Below are 14640 nucleotides of genomic sequence, written 5' to 3'. Positions count from 1 at the left end.
CCCCCTGCTGCGCTGTCACATGGCTTGGGGTTGGAGGCCACAGGGCTTTGAACTGTGGTGACCCGGGGCTTTCTCCAGGCAACTGTCCTGGAGGAGATGCCACCGTTTCCAGAGCGCGAGTCTTCCATCCTGGCCAAGCTCAAGAAGAAGAAGGGCCCAAGCACAGTGACGGACCTGGAGGAGGCCAAGCGGGAGAGGAGTGCCGATGTCAACGGGGGCCCTGAGCCTGCCCCTGCCAGTGCCGTGGTGGGTCCCTTCCTGATGGCAGTGCCCTGCATAAGCTCCTGGGCTGCCTGGTTCCTGAGATTCGGGGCCAGCAGGGCATGTGCCTGTTTGGGAGAATTCTGTGTGAAGTATGACGGTGTGTGCCAAGAACGTAGTGGTGGGACCAAGCCTAGGTCTTTACCTCTCCTTTGCCTGTGACCTCCAGAAGCTTGTTTTCATCCAGATGCTTGTGCCGTGTCTTCCAGAACGTCCTTCAGGTTGCTGTCTTGGGTCCAGGGTCCGCTTCTAGTTCCTCTCTGTCCTGACTGTGGTTCAGACGATGCGGCCACTCACTTCTTTTGTGGGACTGCCTCGTGTAGGAGTCCTGTCCAGCTACTCCTTGTTGGTCTAGAGCAGACCGACCCACCTCATGCTGTTCTTAGAGGTTTTCAGTAGTGACTTGGATTACAATCAATTTCCCTTCTCTGTGTGACATGGTGAGAACATACACGTGTAAATGAAAACATGTCCTTTGACATTCGTCAGGGGTAGACGTTGTTCTAGGAGCTGTATTTATTTCTTGTCTCTTCCTGACTGGAGTAGGAGTTTCATGAGCGCGTGCACACCAGCCCAGCCACGTAGCTGTCACCTGGGCGCTGGGACTGGCTCCCCAGAACTGTGGGCTTTCTGCTCGTCCATTATGGAAGGAATCCCGGAGAGCTTTGTTTCCTCTCCGGGATCTTGGTCCAGTGATGTGAATAATCCCTACTGGCGATATCAGCGATATCGGGGTCTTTGTGAGGAAGACTGTCAGACAGGATGTGTGGCCCTGTGCAGACAGACCGGGGTCTGTGCTTGTCAGGAGCATACTTGTGTCGGAGGCCTGGTGTTCCTTGTGGGGTCTGCTTGCGTGTCCCCATTGACTGTGTGTCTGGCCTTCAAGCCGAGGGTGCCGGGCCTGCCATGACCCCTATATTCAGGCTTCCCCGGGCCCCTGACTTGGGGTCCCCACTGTGACAGGAGTCACCTGAGCCCTGATGCTTAGTCCGGACCTTCTGGCATGTTTCCTTGTGATGCCTGCTCCATGGTTTCTGGCAGCTAAATTTCATGAATTGGTTTTGGAATGAATGATAAATACACACTTTTTCTCCAGGTGGCTGTCATCCCTTTGTCCCTGAGTAATTTAACAGGGCTGGCATTTCAAACTCCGTGCCTCTGCACCTGTCCCCTGGGCACAGAGTGGACCTGAGTCTTGAAGGCGGTGACCGGCTCCACCCACCCAGGCGCACGGACACTTGTTCGTGGGGAGGTCCTGAGGGTCATCCTGGTGCCAGGGTTCTGTTGATAAACTGGATTTGTGACATGGCCTGATTTCTGGAGGTGGTGCGCCTGCAGGCTTGCGTGTGAGCTGGTGTTCGTGCTACGCCATGTTGGGTTCTTCCCGTGGTGCTGGGGGCAGTGGTTCCTTGCCAGTGGTGTCATCTGGAGACGGACACGCACGGCGCAGGGTGAGGCTGTCTCCCAGGAGAAACTGTGATGGCCGGTCTGTGCATTGGGAGGCAGCCCGCGCCGTCCTCTCCAGCAGCTCCAGCTGCCAGCTGAGCACGCCGATGTGAGCACAGGAAATGGGCTGTCATGTCTATTTTGACGGTTGTCACTGATCTCTCCTTATTTGGTTCTTGATTTTTCTTGAGAAGCATATGCATGTCGGGCCTTGGGCCACACCTGGCTTGCCTAGCTATGTCTAGGCTGTGGCACTTGGGAATCCGTTGGCCCCTCTCTGACGCTGGATGTGAGCAGTGAGCCCCACTTCGAGAAGGCAGGTGTGATAAGATTTAGTAAGTTGTTGATAAGGCACAGTCTCGGGTGGGGAGGAGGCAGGCTCTCTTCCAGGTTAAGTTGGCAAATGTTTTAACTTCGGGCTGTGAGCTTTCTGCTTGACTGCCTGGCAAGCGTGTACTTGGCGAGGTGTTTGTGGTTGTGAGCAGATGGCCCTTCTGAGCCGGGAGCTGGCAGTGCCGTGGACGGTATCATGATCACGTGAGTGGTGATCTGTTCTCAGCGCTCACACGGCCGGGGGTCTGATCAGAGACAGGCAGGAGAAGCAGGGCAGAAAAGGGAGAAGGGTCCCTCCGGGCTGAAAGTCTCCTCTAGTTTTCGTTCCCACCTCGGAGGGGAGGCCCTGCCTCAGAATGGCATTCAGATGTCAGGCTTTTACGTGGAAGACAGTGGTGTGTTTTACTGTGGTGTGGTATCGGTTGGAATGTCTTATTCCGGGTCACAGATGATGCTGGAAGAATGTTTTCTTTGTAACAGGCTGCTCTGCTTGGGTCCACCTTCCGTGGGCCTGGAGCCTTGGCTCCTGTGCCTCCTGCTTGCTTGTCTGTGCACGGCAAGCGTCTCGTGCCAGGGCCATCTCTGTGGGTGTTTGGAGCCTGCCCGGTCCTCCTGGGGCGTGCAGGCTAGCAGCGGAGCTTGGAGCCGACACGCACTCTGTAGGCAGGCGGGATTCTTCTTGCTGTTCTGATTCCTGCTGTTGTTGCTGTCGAGGTGAGGAGAGGTAACTTGTGCTGATGGGTGTTGGGCAGACTCCTCGGGAATAGTCTCCGTGAGTCCTGAAAGGAGGAGGAGGCAGCAGAGAGGCAGTGGGTCTCAACACGGCTGTCTTGGGGCAGGCCCGCCCTGGGGATCTGGGGAGGGAGCGATTGTCCAGGTGGGTTCTCCCAGCAGAACAGCCTTGCTTTCATCTGCTGTAATTTTTGGGGTGCATATTTGACTTAATTGGACAAAAGATTTCTTTTTCTTTTTTTCTTTTTAAAAATGTTTGTAATTTTTTTTGAGAGAGCATGTGTGCCTTCGTGTGTTTGGTGGGGGGTGGGGAGGGCCTGACGTGGGGCTCAGTCTCACAACCCTGAGATCATGACCTGAGCCAAAATGAAGAGTTAGACACTTAACCAACTGAGCCACCCAGGCGCCCCTGGACAAAAGATGTTCTTTAAGGAACATTTGGGGGCATCTGGGTGGCTCAGTCGGTTAAGTGTCTGACTTCGGCTCAGGTCGTGATATTGGGGTCCTGGGACTGGGCCCTCTGTTGGGCTCCCTGCTCATTGGGGAGTCTGCTTCTCCCTCTCCCCCGTCCCCCCCTTGTTCTTTCTCTCTCTCAAATAAATAAGTAAAATCTTAAAAAAAAAAACCAAAAACATTTGAATTGGGCCATCTGGATGGCTCAGTTGGTTAAGCGTCTGACTCTTTGTTTTGGCTGGGGTCATGGTCTCAGGGTCCTGGGATTGAGCTCCATATTGGGCTCTGCCCTTGGCGTGGAGTCTGCTTGGGACTTTCTCTCCCTCTTCCTCTTTGTTTTTCAAATAAATAAAGAAATCTCGAACAAACTGTTGAACCATTGTTCAGGAACCAGTGGTAAAGATCTTGCAATAGGTGGCAGGGGGAGATCATCCCCATTTAGGCTGTAGGTCTGTTAGCTACCACAGACACCTTCCTTGCGTATTTCAGTGCTCCTCAGGTGGTCAGCCTTCTATGATGACAGTTAGTCACGCAGTGTTGTGAGGAGCTGTGCTCCCAGGAGCACTGTCACAGGGCAGCGAGGGCCAGGGGCCACCTTGAGAGGCCACAGCATCTGCTGATGCTGCAGAAATTCCCGGTTTTCCTTCTCTTGACAGCTCCTCCGTGGTTCCCATCCCTCCTCTGGGGGCCCATGTGACTGATGCCACTCCTCTCCCAGGCCTTCTCCTTACCGAGGAGCCCAGCCCATCTGCTCTGCCCGGAGCTCCTGCAGGGTTGGTCTCCGTGTGCTGCACACCCCCACCCCCAGCCTTAAGGAAGGAGGGGCCGTCATGCAGAGCAGGGTTCTCGGCCCTGTCAGACCCACACCTTCTTTGCAGAGCACATGTTTTATGATGCCTCCTTGTCTTGGAATGGAATGCCTACATGATATCACCTACTGACACATAAAATTCTTTAGAAATTCAGTGTAATGTTCTAACTAAATTTGAAAGAGGCATGAGCAGTTACCTGTACTAACATGAACATACTGACTTCCGTGTGTCACTGGTACAGTATGGCCACACTGGATACAGGTGGCAATGAGAGGCCTCACCCGCGACGTGACTGGCTGGTGCCCGGGGGGATGCCCACATGCCAGTTAAAGAAAGGACTTGGCCTCCTTCAGCTCACAGTGTAGCTGTGTTCCTGAAAAGATGAGTGTATGTTAAAACCCAGCAAAATACAAGTGCAGAGATGTAAAGGGGCATCAGGATGTAGTCTCAGGTGATTCCAGACGGTGACTCGTACCTTCATGAATGTTCGGTGGGACACTGAGAAGTCATTCAGGGAGAGTCCTCAAGGCCAAGTGGCTCATCCCTGGCTCTTGTGGCGGCACCGCACTAGGGGGAGCCAGAGCCCCTCACCTCCCGGGGTGCAGGGCCAGAGTGTGCACGTCAGCTGGGTGAGTGCTTGTGGGGGGAATGGACCCCCAGTGGCTTTGTTGTCTTTTACCTAGGATCAAAAAGCAGTCATTTAACAAAAAATGTCTGTTGTATAGGTTTTTTATTTGTGTTTTCCTCTGTGACTCAGTAAGACTTACACAGGGTTAAACCAAGAGTGCGCCCTGAGTTGCTTGTGGACTTCGTCTCTCACGCTCACTCCCACTGCACAAGGCTGACAGTGGCGTGTGAGCCCTTAGTTCTTTTTGACCTCCTTTGTGGCAAAAGTGTTTTCAGAACTTTTTTTCCCGTTCAGATAATCTTCATGAAAAAGGGTTGACTCTTTTTCCAGTCGCATGAGATTGTGACTGACCCTCCAGCTGTGGGCTTCAGGCTTGACCCTGGGGTGCAGTCGCCCCTCACGTGCTGGCCGCTTGCCCGGAGCAGCCTGGTGGGAGCCGTGGGTGGGGGGCTCGGGCGCTTGTACTTGCGTGGCCTTGGTGTGCCTGAAGGTTCCCCGATGACCCTCTCCTTCCTTGTCTTCCAGTCCACGCCTTCTCCATCGGCAGACCTCCTGGGTCTGGGGGCTGCACCCCCTGCCCCCGCAGGCCCCCCGCCCTCCTCTGGCGGGCTGCTCGTGGATGTGTTCTCAGACTCACCCTCTGCAGTTGCGCCACTGGCTCCCGGCTCCGAAGACAACTTTGCCAGGTAGTCGGTCTCTCGTGTCCTCAAGACAGGGACTCTCTCGGCCTCTGACCCCTTCCTGGGCCCACAGTCAGCGCCAGCTGATCGGAGGGGCCTTTGGTCCTTACTGCCCAGGGCCCTCGCTGGTGGAGCTCAGGATGCCAGCCGTGCTCGGCGGGTTTGCTCTGGAACAAACCTCATACTGTCATGGACTGGCAGTTCTCACTAGAGAAACGTAGCTAAGTTTCTGAAGAAGAAGATCAGGTGAAAAAAGCTGCAGGGCTGGCTTTTCATTCTGTCCACAGCTGTGCCCCTTCACGCTCTGCACCCTGTCATCCGGCCGTGCCACTCCTAGCCCTGACGTCATCCCCTCTGTGTGTGTGCCTGGCAGGTGCCCAGGCTGCCCTTTTTGTTAAGACACACTCCTCAGTTGCCCGCTCCTGCTTTATCCCAGTCTGTCCCGAGGCGCGTGCCACCCTCCCCTCCACCAGCCCCATCTTCACTGCTTCCTGTGTCGCCTCATCAAGACGTCCCGCCCCAGCTGCGCATGGAGCCCTGCTTCCCGTGAGCCCTCCAGGTGGCCCCTTTTCCCGTCTTCAGGACGCGGACGTCACACTGCCCTTCCCAGCATGTTTTCTTTCCTGCTTTCTCTGCTGCACAGCTCCATACCTTTTTCCTGTCTGCTTTCTGTCCCTTGTGTTTCTGCTGGCCTTAAATCTGGCCCGGAGGTGTGGGAGGGCTTGGCCTGGGTATGGGGGCGGGCCGGCTAGACAGAGACAGGCGTCCTCACAGAGGGGCCCCTTGTCCTCGGTGTCGTGACCACGGGAGGAAGATTAGTGTGGTTTTGCAGCTTTCCTGTCTCTTGGTGTTCTCACTGCACGTGGATTCTTGCTTCCTGCTGCTTGTTGAAGCTGGTGAGGAGAGGCGGGTTTGGACAGGTGTGAGCGACGGTCTGTGGTTTCTGCAAGTGCTGAGTTGGAGATTGGAAAGCACTGCACACCCCAGCTTGTGAGGCATGGGGAGAGAGCTGGGCTGTATGCTGGGTGTCCTGTTCTGGGCGGTGGTCTGGAGCAGGGACGTCACCTGGCGTTCTTGGCCCTTGTGTGTGTGCAGGTCCGCACGGCTCCCCTCACAGGGGTCAGGGGGCGGGAGGCATGGTGCCGTTGACGGCAGCTTTTCTGCTTCACAGCGTCCCAGCTGACATGGGGGAGCCTGGCCGTCTGGGCCTCGTTGCTGCTGCAGAGGGCGTGGGTCGGGGTGCAGGGCCCTTCAGGACAGCATGGCTCACGGTGGGCGTCAGGAGCCCCTAACCTCACAGGGTCAGGTTGTGGCTGAGGCGGCCCCTCAAAGCCCACCACCCAACTAGGTATTGACTGTTAAGCTACATCTGCCACCTGGCGGGTCATGGGTCAGTGCCCTTGCCACCTCCTTGATAAATGTCAGCTTACAGTGGTTTAGTACGACCAGCCAGGCCACGTCCACCTCAGCGCTTGCATTGGGGGTGGGGCACGGGGCTGGCCCCTCCCCAGGTCTGCATCGGGCCTGTGGCCGTGTGGGCGAGGAGACCTGCTGCCTGGTCCCTGGGGATCAGTTGTGGGGCAGCGGGTCACACGCGGCTCAGGTTGTTGTGGAAGAAGGCTGCGCATCCCTAACGGGCTTCGCGTGCAGCGTGAGCGGCTTGAACTGGGGAGAGCCTGTTGTGTCGGGATGGCGCTGGACGAGGCGGGAGGGCAGCTGTGGGGACTGAGGGGAGCACAGCTCTGTGCAGTGGGTCCCGTGGCGGACCAGGCCCAGTCATCCCTGGGCGCACCGTGCCTCTGGCCGTCTGTGCTGCTGCTTCCTCCCCGTGAGGGTGGCTGTGATGCTGCTCGGGGCCGGGGTCGTGCACGCACGTCAGCAGCACCTGGACCTCTGTGGAGTGCCTGCAGGCACTGTTGTACCAAACAGGACGAGGCGGGGAGTGCTGGCTCCGAGCTTCTCCAGGCCAGCAGCACAGCCGGACTTGGAGATTTTGGGGCGTGGGGGCTGCTGCCAGGGAGCGTCTGTTTCTCGCTGCCCTCGGATGTCACGAAGGGCTCCATGGGGCAGTGCCCTTTCTGCCCACCCACCCCACTGCCCAATTTGGACTACGCCTCGTCCTTCATGTGTGGATTGGGGACCCCCCAGAGCAGGTGGCCAGCGAGCAGGGCTGGCTTTTACTGCCTCAGTGACTGTATTGCACCTGCCCTAACCCTCGCCCCTCTTTTGGTCCCAGTTCACTACGTAATTGTGATTTGTGGTAGAGGCGGCCAGGACACATTAAGCTCCTCTGAGATAAGTACAAGCAAAACTCAAACACAGGTTGTTTTATTTTCTCCCCATTCTGTGTAGTGTAGATGTCATGTAGTGAGCCAAACCCTGGGCCCCTGTGGGGTGCAGACACTAACCCTGCATTGAGGGGTGGGCATCGCCTGCAGCAGCCTGGGTGCCATGCTAGTGGTCACCCCCAGAGCTGCGGCCAGCGCCCTGCATCCGGTCCAGCCTAAGAGCATGTGCTGGGCCCTGGGGTGTGCGTGTTTGAGTCGTGGGTCAGCGCTTTTGTGGGGGACAGAGCACCGTCGTGCCCTGTCCTGTGTGATCACATCCGGGTCTCTAGTGGGCACCTTTTACTGGTGTTTCTAGAATATTTTTCTACCTTAACTTTACTTTCGAGTCCCATAGAGGTTTTTTCTGGACTTTTTGTGTGTTAGACTCTTTTTCAAAGCAAATCTTTATATTTTCATTGGGTGGCTCTGAGGGACTCACACGCTGTCCCTTCCCCCTAGGTTCGTCTGTAAAAATAATGGTGTGCTGTTTGAAAACCAGCTGCTTCAAATCGGACTGAAATCTGAATTCCGGCAGAATTTGGGTATGTGCTTTAATTACTTAACGAAAACCTTCACTTAGAAACTATGGGCAGAAAATATTTGCAAGTCACGTATCTGATAAGGGCTTAGTTTCCAGAATATACAGAGAAGTCCTAAATCTCAACGATAAAAAAACAACCTGATTCAAAGACGGGCGGAGGACTGGCGCCCACGTCTTTCCAGAGAAGACCTACAACTGGCCAACAAGCACGGAGCTGCCCCAGGTCCCTGCTGGTCAGGGATGCGCACATCAGAGCTACAGGGAGGAACCACCTCCAGCCGTCAGCACGGCTGCTGTTGAGAGAAAGCAGAAACCCCCCCGTGTGGGAGGACGCGCAGGGGGTCCCTCCTGCACCGTCCGCGGCAATGGTAGCCGGTGCGGCAACCGTGGGACGCCGTGTGGCGGTTTCTCCAAAAACTGAAAACGCAGTGACCGTGTGATCCAGCAGTTCCTCTTCTAGGTGTTTACCCAGAGTACACGGACAGGGACTCGAGTGGACGCTTGCACACGCACGTTCACAGCAGCTGACGCATGGAGACAGCCCGAGTGTCCACCGACGGACACGCGGATAAATGTGGTCCATCCACACACCGGACTGTCACTCGGCCCGAACATGGAGGGACACGCTGACACCAGCCACAGTGTGGATGGACCTAGGGGACGTGATGCTGAGTGAACTAGGCCAGACACAAAGGGACAAATCCTGCTGGATTCACCCACACGAGGTCCCTAGGGTCTCCAGATTCACAGGGACAGAGGGTGGACGGTGGGCGCTGGGGCTGGGGGAGGGACGGGGGTCGGTGTCTCAGGGGAACAGAGAGTGGACGGTGGGTGCCGGAGTGGGGGAGGGATGAGGGTCAGTGTCTTGGGGACAGAATCTCTGTTTGGGAAGATGGAAACTTCTGGAGGCAGACGATGGGGACGGCTGCACAACATGAATGTGCTTGGTGCCCTGAGCTGTGGGCGTAGAGGTGGTGAAGACGGTACATTTTATGTTCTGTGTATTTTTATTTTTTATTTTTTTAAAGATTTTATTTATTTATTTGACACAGAAAGAGAAAGCACACAAGCAGGGGAGAGGCAGAGGGAGAGGGAGAAGCAGGCTCCCCGCTGAGCAGGGAGCCTGTTGCGGGACTTGATCCCAGGACCCTGGGACGTGAGCCAAAGGCAGATGCTTCACCAACTGAGCCACCCAGGCGTCCCTGTTATGTGTATTTTGGCACGACTTCTGAAAGTGCTTTTGAGTCTCCCGCCCCCAAAGAAAACTGCACTGACCATTGGGGTGTTGCTGGGGGCTCTGGTGGACGGTGGGCCGCCCGCCTTCCTCTCGGGTGCCCTCTCTGAGCCTTGTGAGGACCGAGTGTTCTGTGTAGGAGCAAGTACATGTGTGGACAGCGGGAGAGAAGTAGCTGCTCTGCCCTCCAGGGTGTTGTAGGGACGTTGCGAGGGTTGGCAGAAACCTCTTCCTGGGAGCTCTGTTCTGAGCGGCTGGTGAGGCGTCCCTCCTGCTCGGGGCTGTGGTGGCCCTCCACATTCAGGGTGGGTGGGCTGGTGCCACAGTTTGTCCTCAACAGGGCACTTGAAATTCACTTTCCAGTTTGAGTTCAGAGAGAATAGAAATGTTCAGAAAGATAAAGATTTCTGTTGCGATGTTAAGTAACTGACTACATTGGGGCATCTTTTCCGCCAGCGTCCAGCGCATGGGCTGCTGTGGTACTGGCCAGGGCATCGCTGTGGGGGAGGCAGGTGTGGCCAGGCCTCCCTGGAGGTGGCGGCCAGGGCCTCGGTCCCAGGTGCCAGGTCCCAGGTCCCAGGCAGGGCGTTGTCCCAGAAAAGGTTGCGCGTCAGATGGAGAGCTGAATTCTCCCAGCAGGGGGAGCCGTGACCCCGTGTCTGCCCGCTGCCAGCTTCTCGCCCAGCCCTTCCCTGGAGTTCAGCGGGTAACAGGGATTCTTGTGTTTTTCACTCTTAACATTCAGGATGTTTATGAAACAAATTGTGTTTTCCCTTTTAGGTCGGATGTTTATATTTTATGGAAATAAGACCTCCACACAGTTCTTAAATTTCACTCCAACACTGATCTGTTCGGATGACCTTCAGACGAATATCCTTGCCTCACGTTTTCTGTGCCCCCGGCAGACGGGCGCTTGGGGTTTAGAGGAGGGTTTTGAGGAAGTTGTTCTTTATCAAAAGAGCCCGATGCCCCGGGTGCTGTGGCGCCCTCGAGCTGCTGTCTCACGTCTTGAGGGAGCTGCTGTGGCATGCGGGAGACCGGTGTGCAAGCGTCCGCTGCTGAGCCGTTGGGTTCTCGGACTCACTTTTGTTTCCCCTTGTTTTGTTCTCCTGCCATGTGATGTTTAAGCCCTCTGAGCTCTGGTGTCCTCTGGGAGTCTCCCTGAGTGAGCAGCTGCTGACAGTAGAGCGAGCGTGGGCTCGGGCCACCTGGAACCAGGGCCGCACACTTGGGCCGCGCTCTGCTTTTCTCCAGCGGCTGTGTCCACACTGGAGCCTTGTCCCTAATAAGTGTCAGGAATGTGGTTAGAACGTGACCAGCTGATACCAGCGTTGGTATCCAGATCTCTCTTCCTCCCAAGGATGGGCCAACCAAACAAAATGGGGCTTGGGAACGCCCCAGCGCCGCTGACAAGGATGCTGTGTCCCCTAAGGAGGTGTGCAAAGCAGCAATCTGCTTGCCACGGGCCAGGCCCGTTTTTAATTTAAGGTAAATGTTGAACATAGATTGTTAAAGGCAAGCGTTTCTAGTCAATCATTAAAAATAACATGTATGTAGGATTAACGTATTAGAGGTTTCTTCCAAGATCAGGAGCATGAGCTCTGACTCTTATAGACCCCCTTCTAGAACGTCCCGGGGCTTGCTCAGCTTGGACACGATTCCCCAGTGTTGACATGGCCTCCTTGACACAGCACATCTGAGCTTGCAGACCAAGCCCGTGGACCCGACGGTGGACGGTGGTGCACAGGTGCAGCAGGTCGTGAACATAGAGTGTGTGTCCGACTTCACGGAGGCGCCGGTCCTCAACATCCAGTTCAGGTGAGGAGCTCACGGGCCAGCGGGCCGAGTGCCAGCCTGCTCTTGCCTGGAGCTTGGGGCTGGGAGGTTGTGCCCACTCACAGCCGTGTCCCTGGGGGTCCTCTGTCCTTGTTGAGCCTCCACATCCTTCCTTTGGAGGCTGTTGTGAGGGCCGAGTGGGACCCAGGTGAGCAGTGGCACCCGCTGTGCGTGCTGCAGTGTTAGGGGCACAGCGTCTGGGAAGTGAGGGAGCGAAGGTGTGTGCAGGCTCCCGGGAGCCACCGCGAGCCAGCGCTGTGTCGCTCAGGTCCCGTGCTCTCCAGCTGAGAGATGGGAACGGGGCCCGTGCTGTGGGGCTGGGACGGCTGGGTCCTTTGTGCCCCTGTGTGGCCACTGCTCTGCAGGTCCGTTGTGGGGATGGCACCCCAGGTCCTCCCATCTGGGGGTGCGTTGTTGCCCAGTGTCCTCCAAGCATGCATGCCGTTTTGGTCATTATCTTTTTTAAGACTTGTTTTTGAGAGAGGGGGAGAGTGGGGGGAGGGGCAGAGAGAGAGAGAGTCTCTAGCAGACTCCCCGCTCAGCCTGACACAGAGGCTCCAACCCAGGACCCTGAGATCATGACTTGAGTGAAATCAAGAGTCGGACGTTTAACCAACTGAGCCACCCAGGTGCCCCGTGCTTTGATTATTTTTTAAAAAATATGTTTGGTATTGGTCCTCGGTTCCTGGCTGTCCTTTTTCAGTGAGTAGGATAGAATGTGTGTGAACAACTGGCTCTGGTAGGGTGTTGGTAAGGTGAAAGTTTCGGAAGAGTGTGTTTTTTTTTTTTTTTTTAAAGATTTTATTTATTTGACAGGGATAGAGACAGCCAGCGAGAGAGGGAACACAAGCAGGGAGAGTGGGAGAGGAAGAAGCAAGCTCATAGCAGAAGAGCCTGATGTGGGGCTCGATCCCAGATCGCCGGGATCACGCCCTGAGCCGAAGGCAGACGCTTAACCGCTGTGCCACCCAGGCGCCCCAAGGAAGAGTGTGTTTTTAAACATTAAAAACACAGAGAACTGAAGACCATGTACTTCATAGAATTTAGGGAAATAGGCAATTTTTTTTTCATTCTGTAGGCAAACGCTTTTTTTAGTTTCTTTTCATGGAAGAAAGAAAAATCCCATACAATTTAAACCAACTTGGAGTTGTAGGAAATGGGCTGTGGGGAAAAGTGAGGAGATGTAGAAGCCCGAGGTTGGGTGGTCCTGCCCGAGACCCATCCCTGACCTGGCCTGATGGGCCCGGCAATGCCTGGTCGGAGCCACGCTCCCAGACACGCACACAGAGGCTGGTGCAGCGCCCAGCTCGTTGGTCCTCTTCTGTAAATGGCGCTGCACGCTGAGATGGACCCGGTCTCTCTGTGGCTTTGTGCCACCCTTTCAGAACACACCATTCCCCCCTCCCCACTTCCCACAGCAGTGGGCATTCCCTGTGCCCTGCCAATTTGCAAACTAGGAATTTAGTTCTGTAGTTGAGATTCAGAATTTTCGGCTGCCCATGTACGCTGCTCACTATGTCTCTGTGTTGCTCGTAGGTATGGGGGAACCTTTCAGAATGTGTCTGTCAAGCTGCCTATCACACTCAACAAATTTTTCCAGCCCACAGAAATGGCTTCTCAGGATTTCTTTCAGCGTTGGAAGCAGCTGAGCAGGTGAGTGAGGGGCAGGGGGCAGGGCCGGGTCCTCCCAGTCTGACCTGGCTCAGTGTGGTGACCCTCGATTCTACCTCACAGTCCCCAACAGGAAGTGCAGAACATTTTCAAAGCAAAGCATCCAATGGACACAGAAATCACCAAAGCCAAGGTAAGGCCTGTTGATGGGTATTCCCGGGGTCGGCACGCTGCCCCGGGCTCTGGAGGGAGGCTGGTTGTGTTGCTGTCCTTCCATGGTCCCCAGTCGCACTGCCCTACGCACCTGTCTCTCTGTGGCACAGATCATTGGGTTTGGTTCTGCGCTCCTTGAAGATGTTGACCCTAATCCTGCGAATTTCGTGGGGGCTGGCATCATACACACCAAAACCACCCAGATTGGATGCTTACTGCGTCTGGAGCCGAATCTGCAAGCCCAGGTCAGACTTCTTGAGGAAAGAGCTAGCTACGCCCGAGCTGTGTTCTGGTTGTGGTGTGATATGGGTCCTAAGTGGAGTCGTCTGAGGAGTTCTGAGAGATGTGTCCCCCTGTGTAACCTCCACTATCCCACTGATACGTAGAACATTCCTGTCACTCCAGAAAGTGCCCTGGGGTTCACTCTCCCACCATCTGTCTCGACCTCCTGGAGAGACTGTTTGCCACGGGGCTGCCGTCAGGCCGGTCTGGCCCTGCTCCAGCCCTCACCCTTGCGGCTGTGTGTGCGCACCATTGGCTTACCCAGGCCTGTGGATGCACAGCTGGGCCCGACCAGTTTGGGGTCATGTTGTTGAGTAGAGCCGCAGTGCACCTTTGTGTGGCTGGCTGTCTTCCTTTCACTTGGGAAGCGGTGGGGATGGAAGCGCAGGCTCCTGGGCTCTGTGCCCGGCTCACGCTCCAGAGCGGCCCCCGGCTCTGTGCTCTGCCCACGGCACGCAAGTGTTCCAGCAGCCCCATACGCGGCTGCCACTGGTTACCGTCAAACTTTCTGTGTTTCAGCTGCTTGAGAGCGTGTCTGCAAAACGCTGGCTGCCTCCAGGGACGCACCGAGCAGGGGGAGCTCGAGGGGCCGTCGGCTGAGGGCGCACGAGCCTGCGTGCGGCCACTGACCTGCCGTGTTCTGTTTCAGATGTACCGACTCACGCTGCGCACAAGTAAAGAGACCGTCTCGCAGAGGTTGTGTGAGTTGCTGTCAGAACAGTTTTGACCAACGAGGATGGAGGACCAGGCTCCCGCGTGTTGCGTTTTTCTTCATCTCTGTCATTTTTCTTCATTGCCGTGCTGCAAATAAACAGTCCTGTCGACAGCTGTCTCTCGGCCTTGCTTCTCCAAACCGGGTCCCTTTTGGGTCCGGTAGGGATAGCGGTGTGTGTTTAAGAAGGAGAGGCTGAGCCTGCTGTGCAGGTGGGTCAGAAGAAGGGGACGAGGGCCCGGGGGTCATGTTCACAGAGGTCAAAACAGCTCTGTGCGTAATCGCCCAAGGAAGGGAAATGACAAGTTTGAAGGAAAATGCAGATTTCTTTGAAATGGTGTCAAAGCGCTTCTGCTCTGTTGCCAATAGTTCATCTCTGATTCTCTGAGAGAAGCAGCAGCAGCTTGTCTAGCGGGGTGAGACCTCAGCTAGGCCATCTGGCTACTGTGGTGGGTGGTGCCGGGTGCAGGAGATGTGTGACAAGGCCCGCGGGCTGCTGCGGTGTATCCGTGTGCGGCCCGGGTACCATCCGCAGGTCC

The 14640-nt window shown here is 55.9% G+C and overlaps 1 protein-coding gene across 10 annotated transcripts in view; it reads left to right on the top strand.

Annotated features, from left to right (window-relative positions):
• Positions 1–14213, top strand: part of AP2A2 (adaptor related protein complex 2 subunit alpha 2) — an 84228-nt gene extending 70015 nt beyond the window's left edge. For 6 of the 10 annotated variants that reach the window (XM_040639691.1, XM_040639690.1, XM_040639693.1 and 3 more), the window contains 9 exons: positions 79–246; positions 5191–5351; positions 8132–8214; positions 10228–10317; positions 11142–11265; positions 12820–12936; positions 13018–13087; positions 13218–13352; positions 13909–14004. In XM_040639691.1, the coding sequence (XP_040495625.1) occupies positions 79–246; positions 5191–5351; positions 8132–8214; positions 10228–10317; positions 11142–11265; positions 12820–12936; positions 13018–13087; positions 13218–13352; positions 13909–13989 (1029 nt within the window). In that variant the 3' untranslated portion in view covers positions 13990–14004. Of the gene's footprint in view, positions 1–78; positions 247–5190; positions 5352–8131; positions 8215–10227; positions 10318–11141; positions 11266–12819; positions 12937–13017; positions 13088–13217; positions 13353–13908 lie in introns of all 10 variants that reach the window. The other 4 variants (XM_040639694.1, XM_040639692.1, XM_040639687.1 and 1 more) reach the window with 2 other exon arrangements.
• The last annotated feature ends 427 nt before the right edge of the window (positions 14214–14640 follow it).

Source organism: Ursus maritimus, unplaced genomic scaffold (assembly GCF_017311325.1).
Source record: "Ursus maritimus isolate PB19 unplaced genomic scaffold, ASM1731132v1 scaffold_23, whole genome shotgun sequence".
NCBI lineage: Eukaryota > Metazoa > Chordata > Mammalia > Carnivora > Ursidae > Ursus > Ursus maritimus.
The sequence above is the reverse complement of the archived record's forward strand: the minus strand, read 5'-3'. Positions and strand labels throughout refer to the sequence as shown.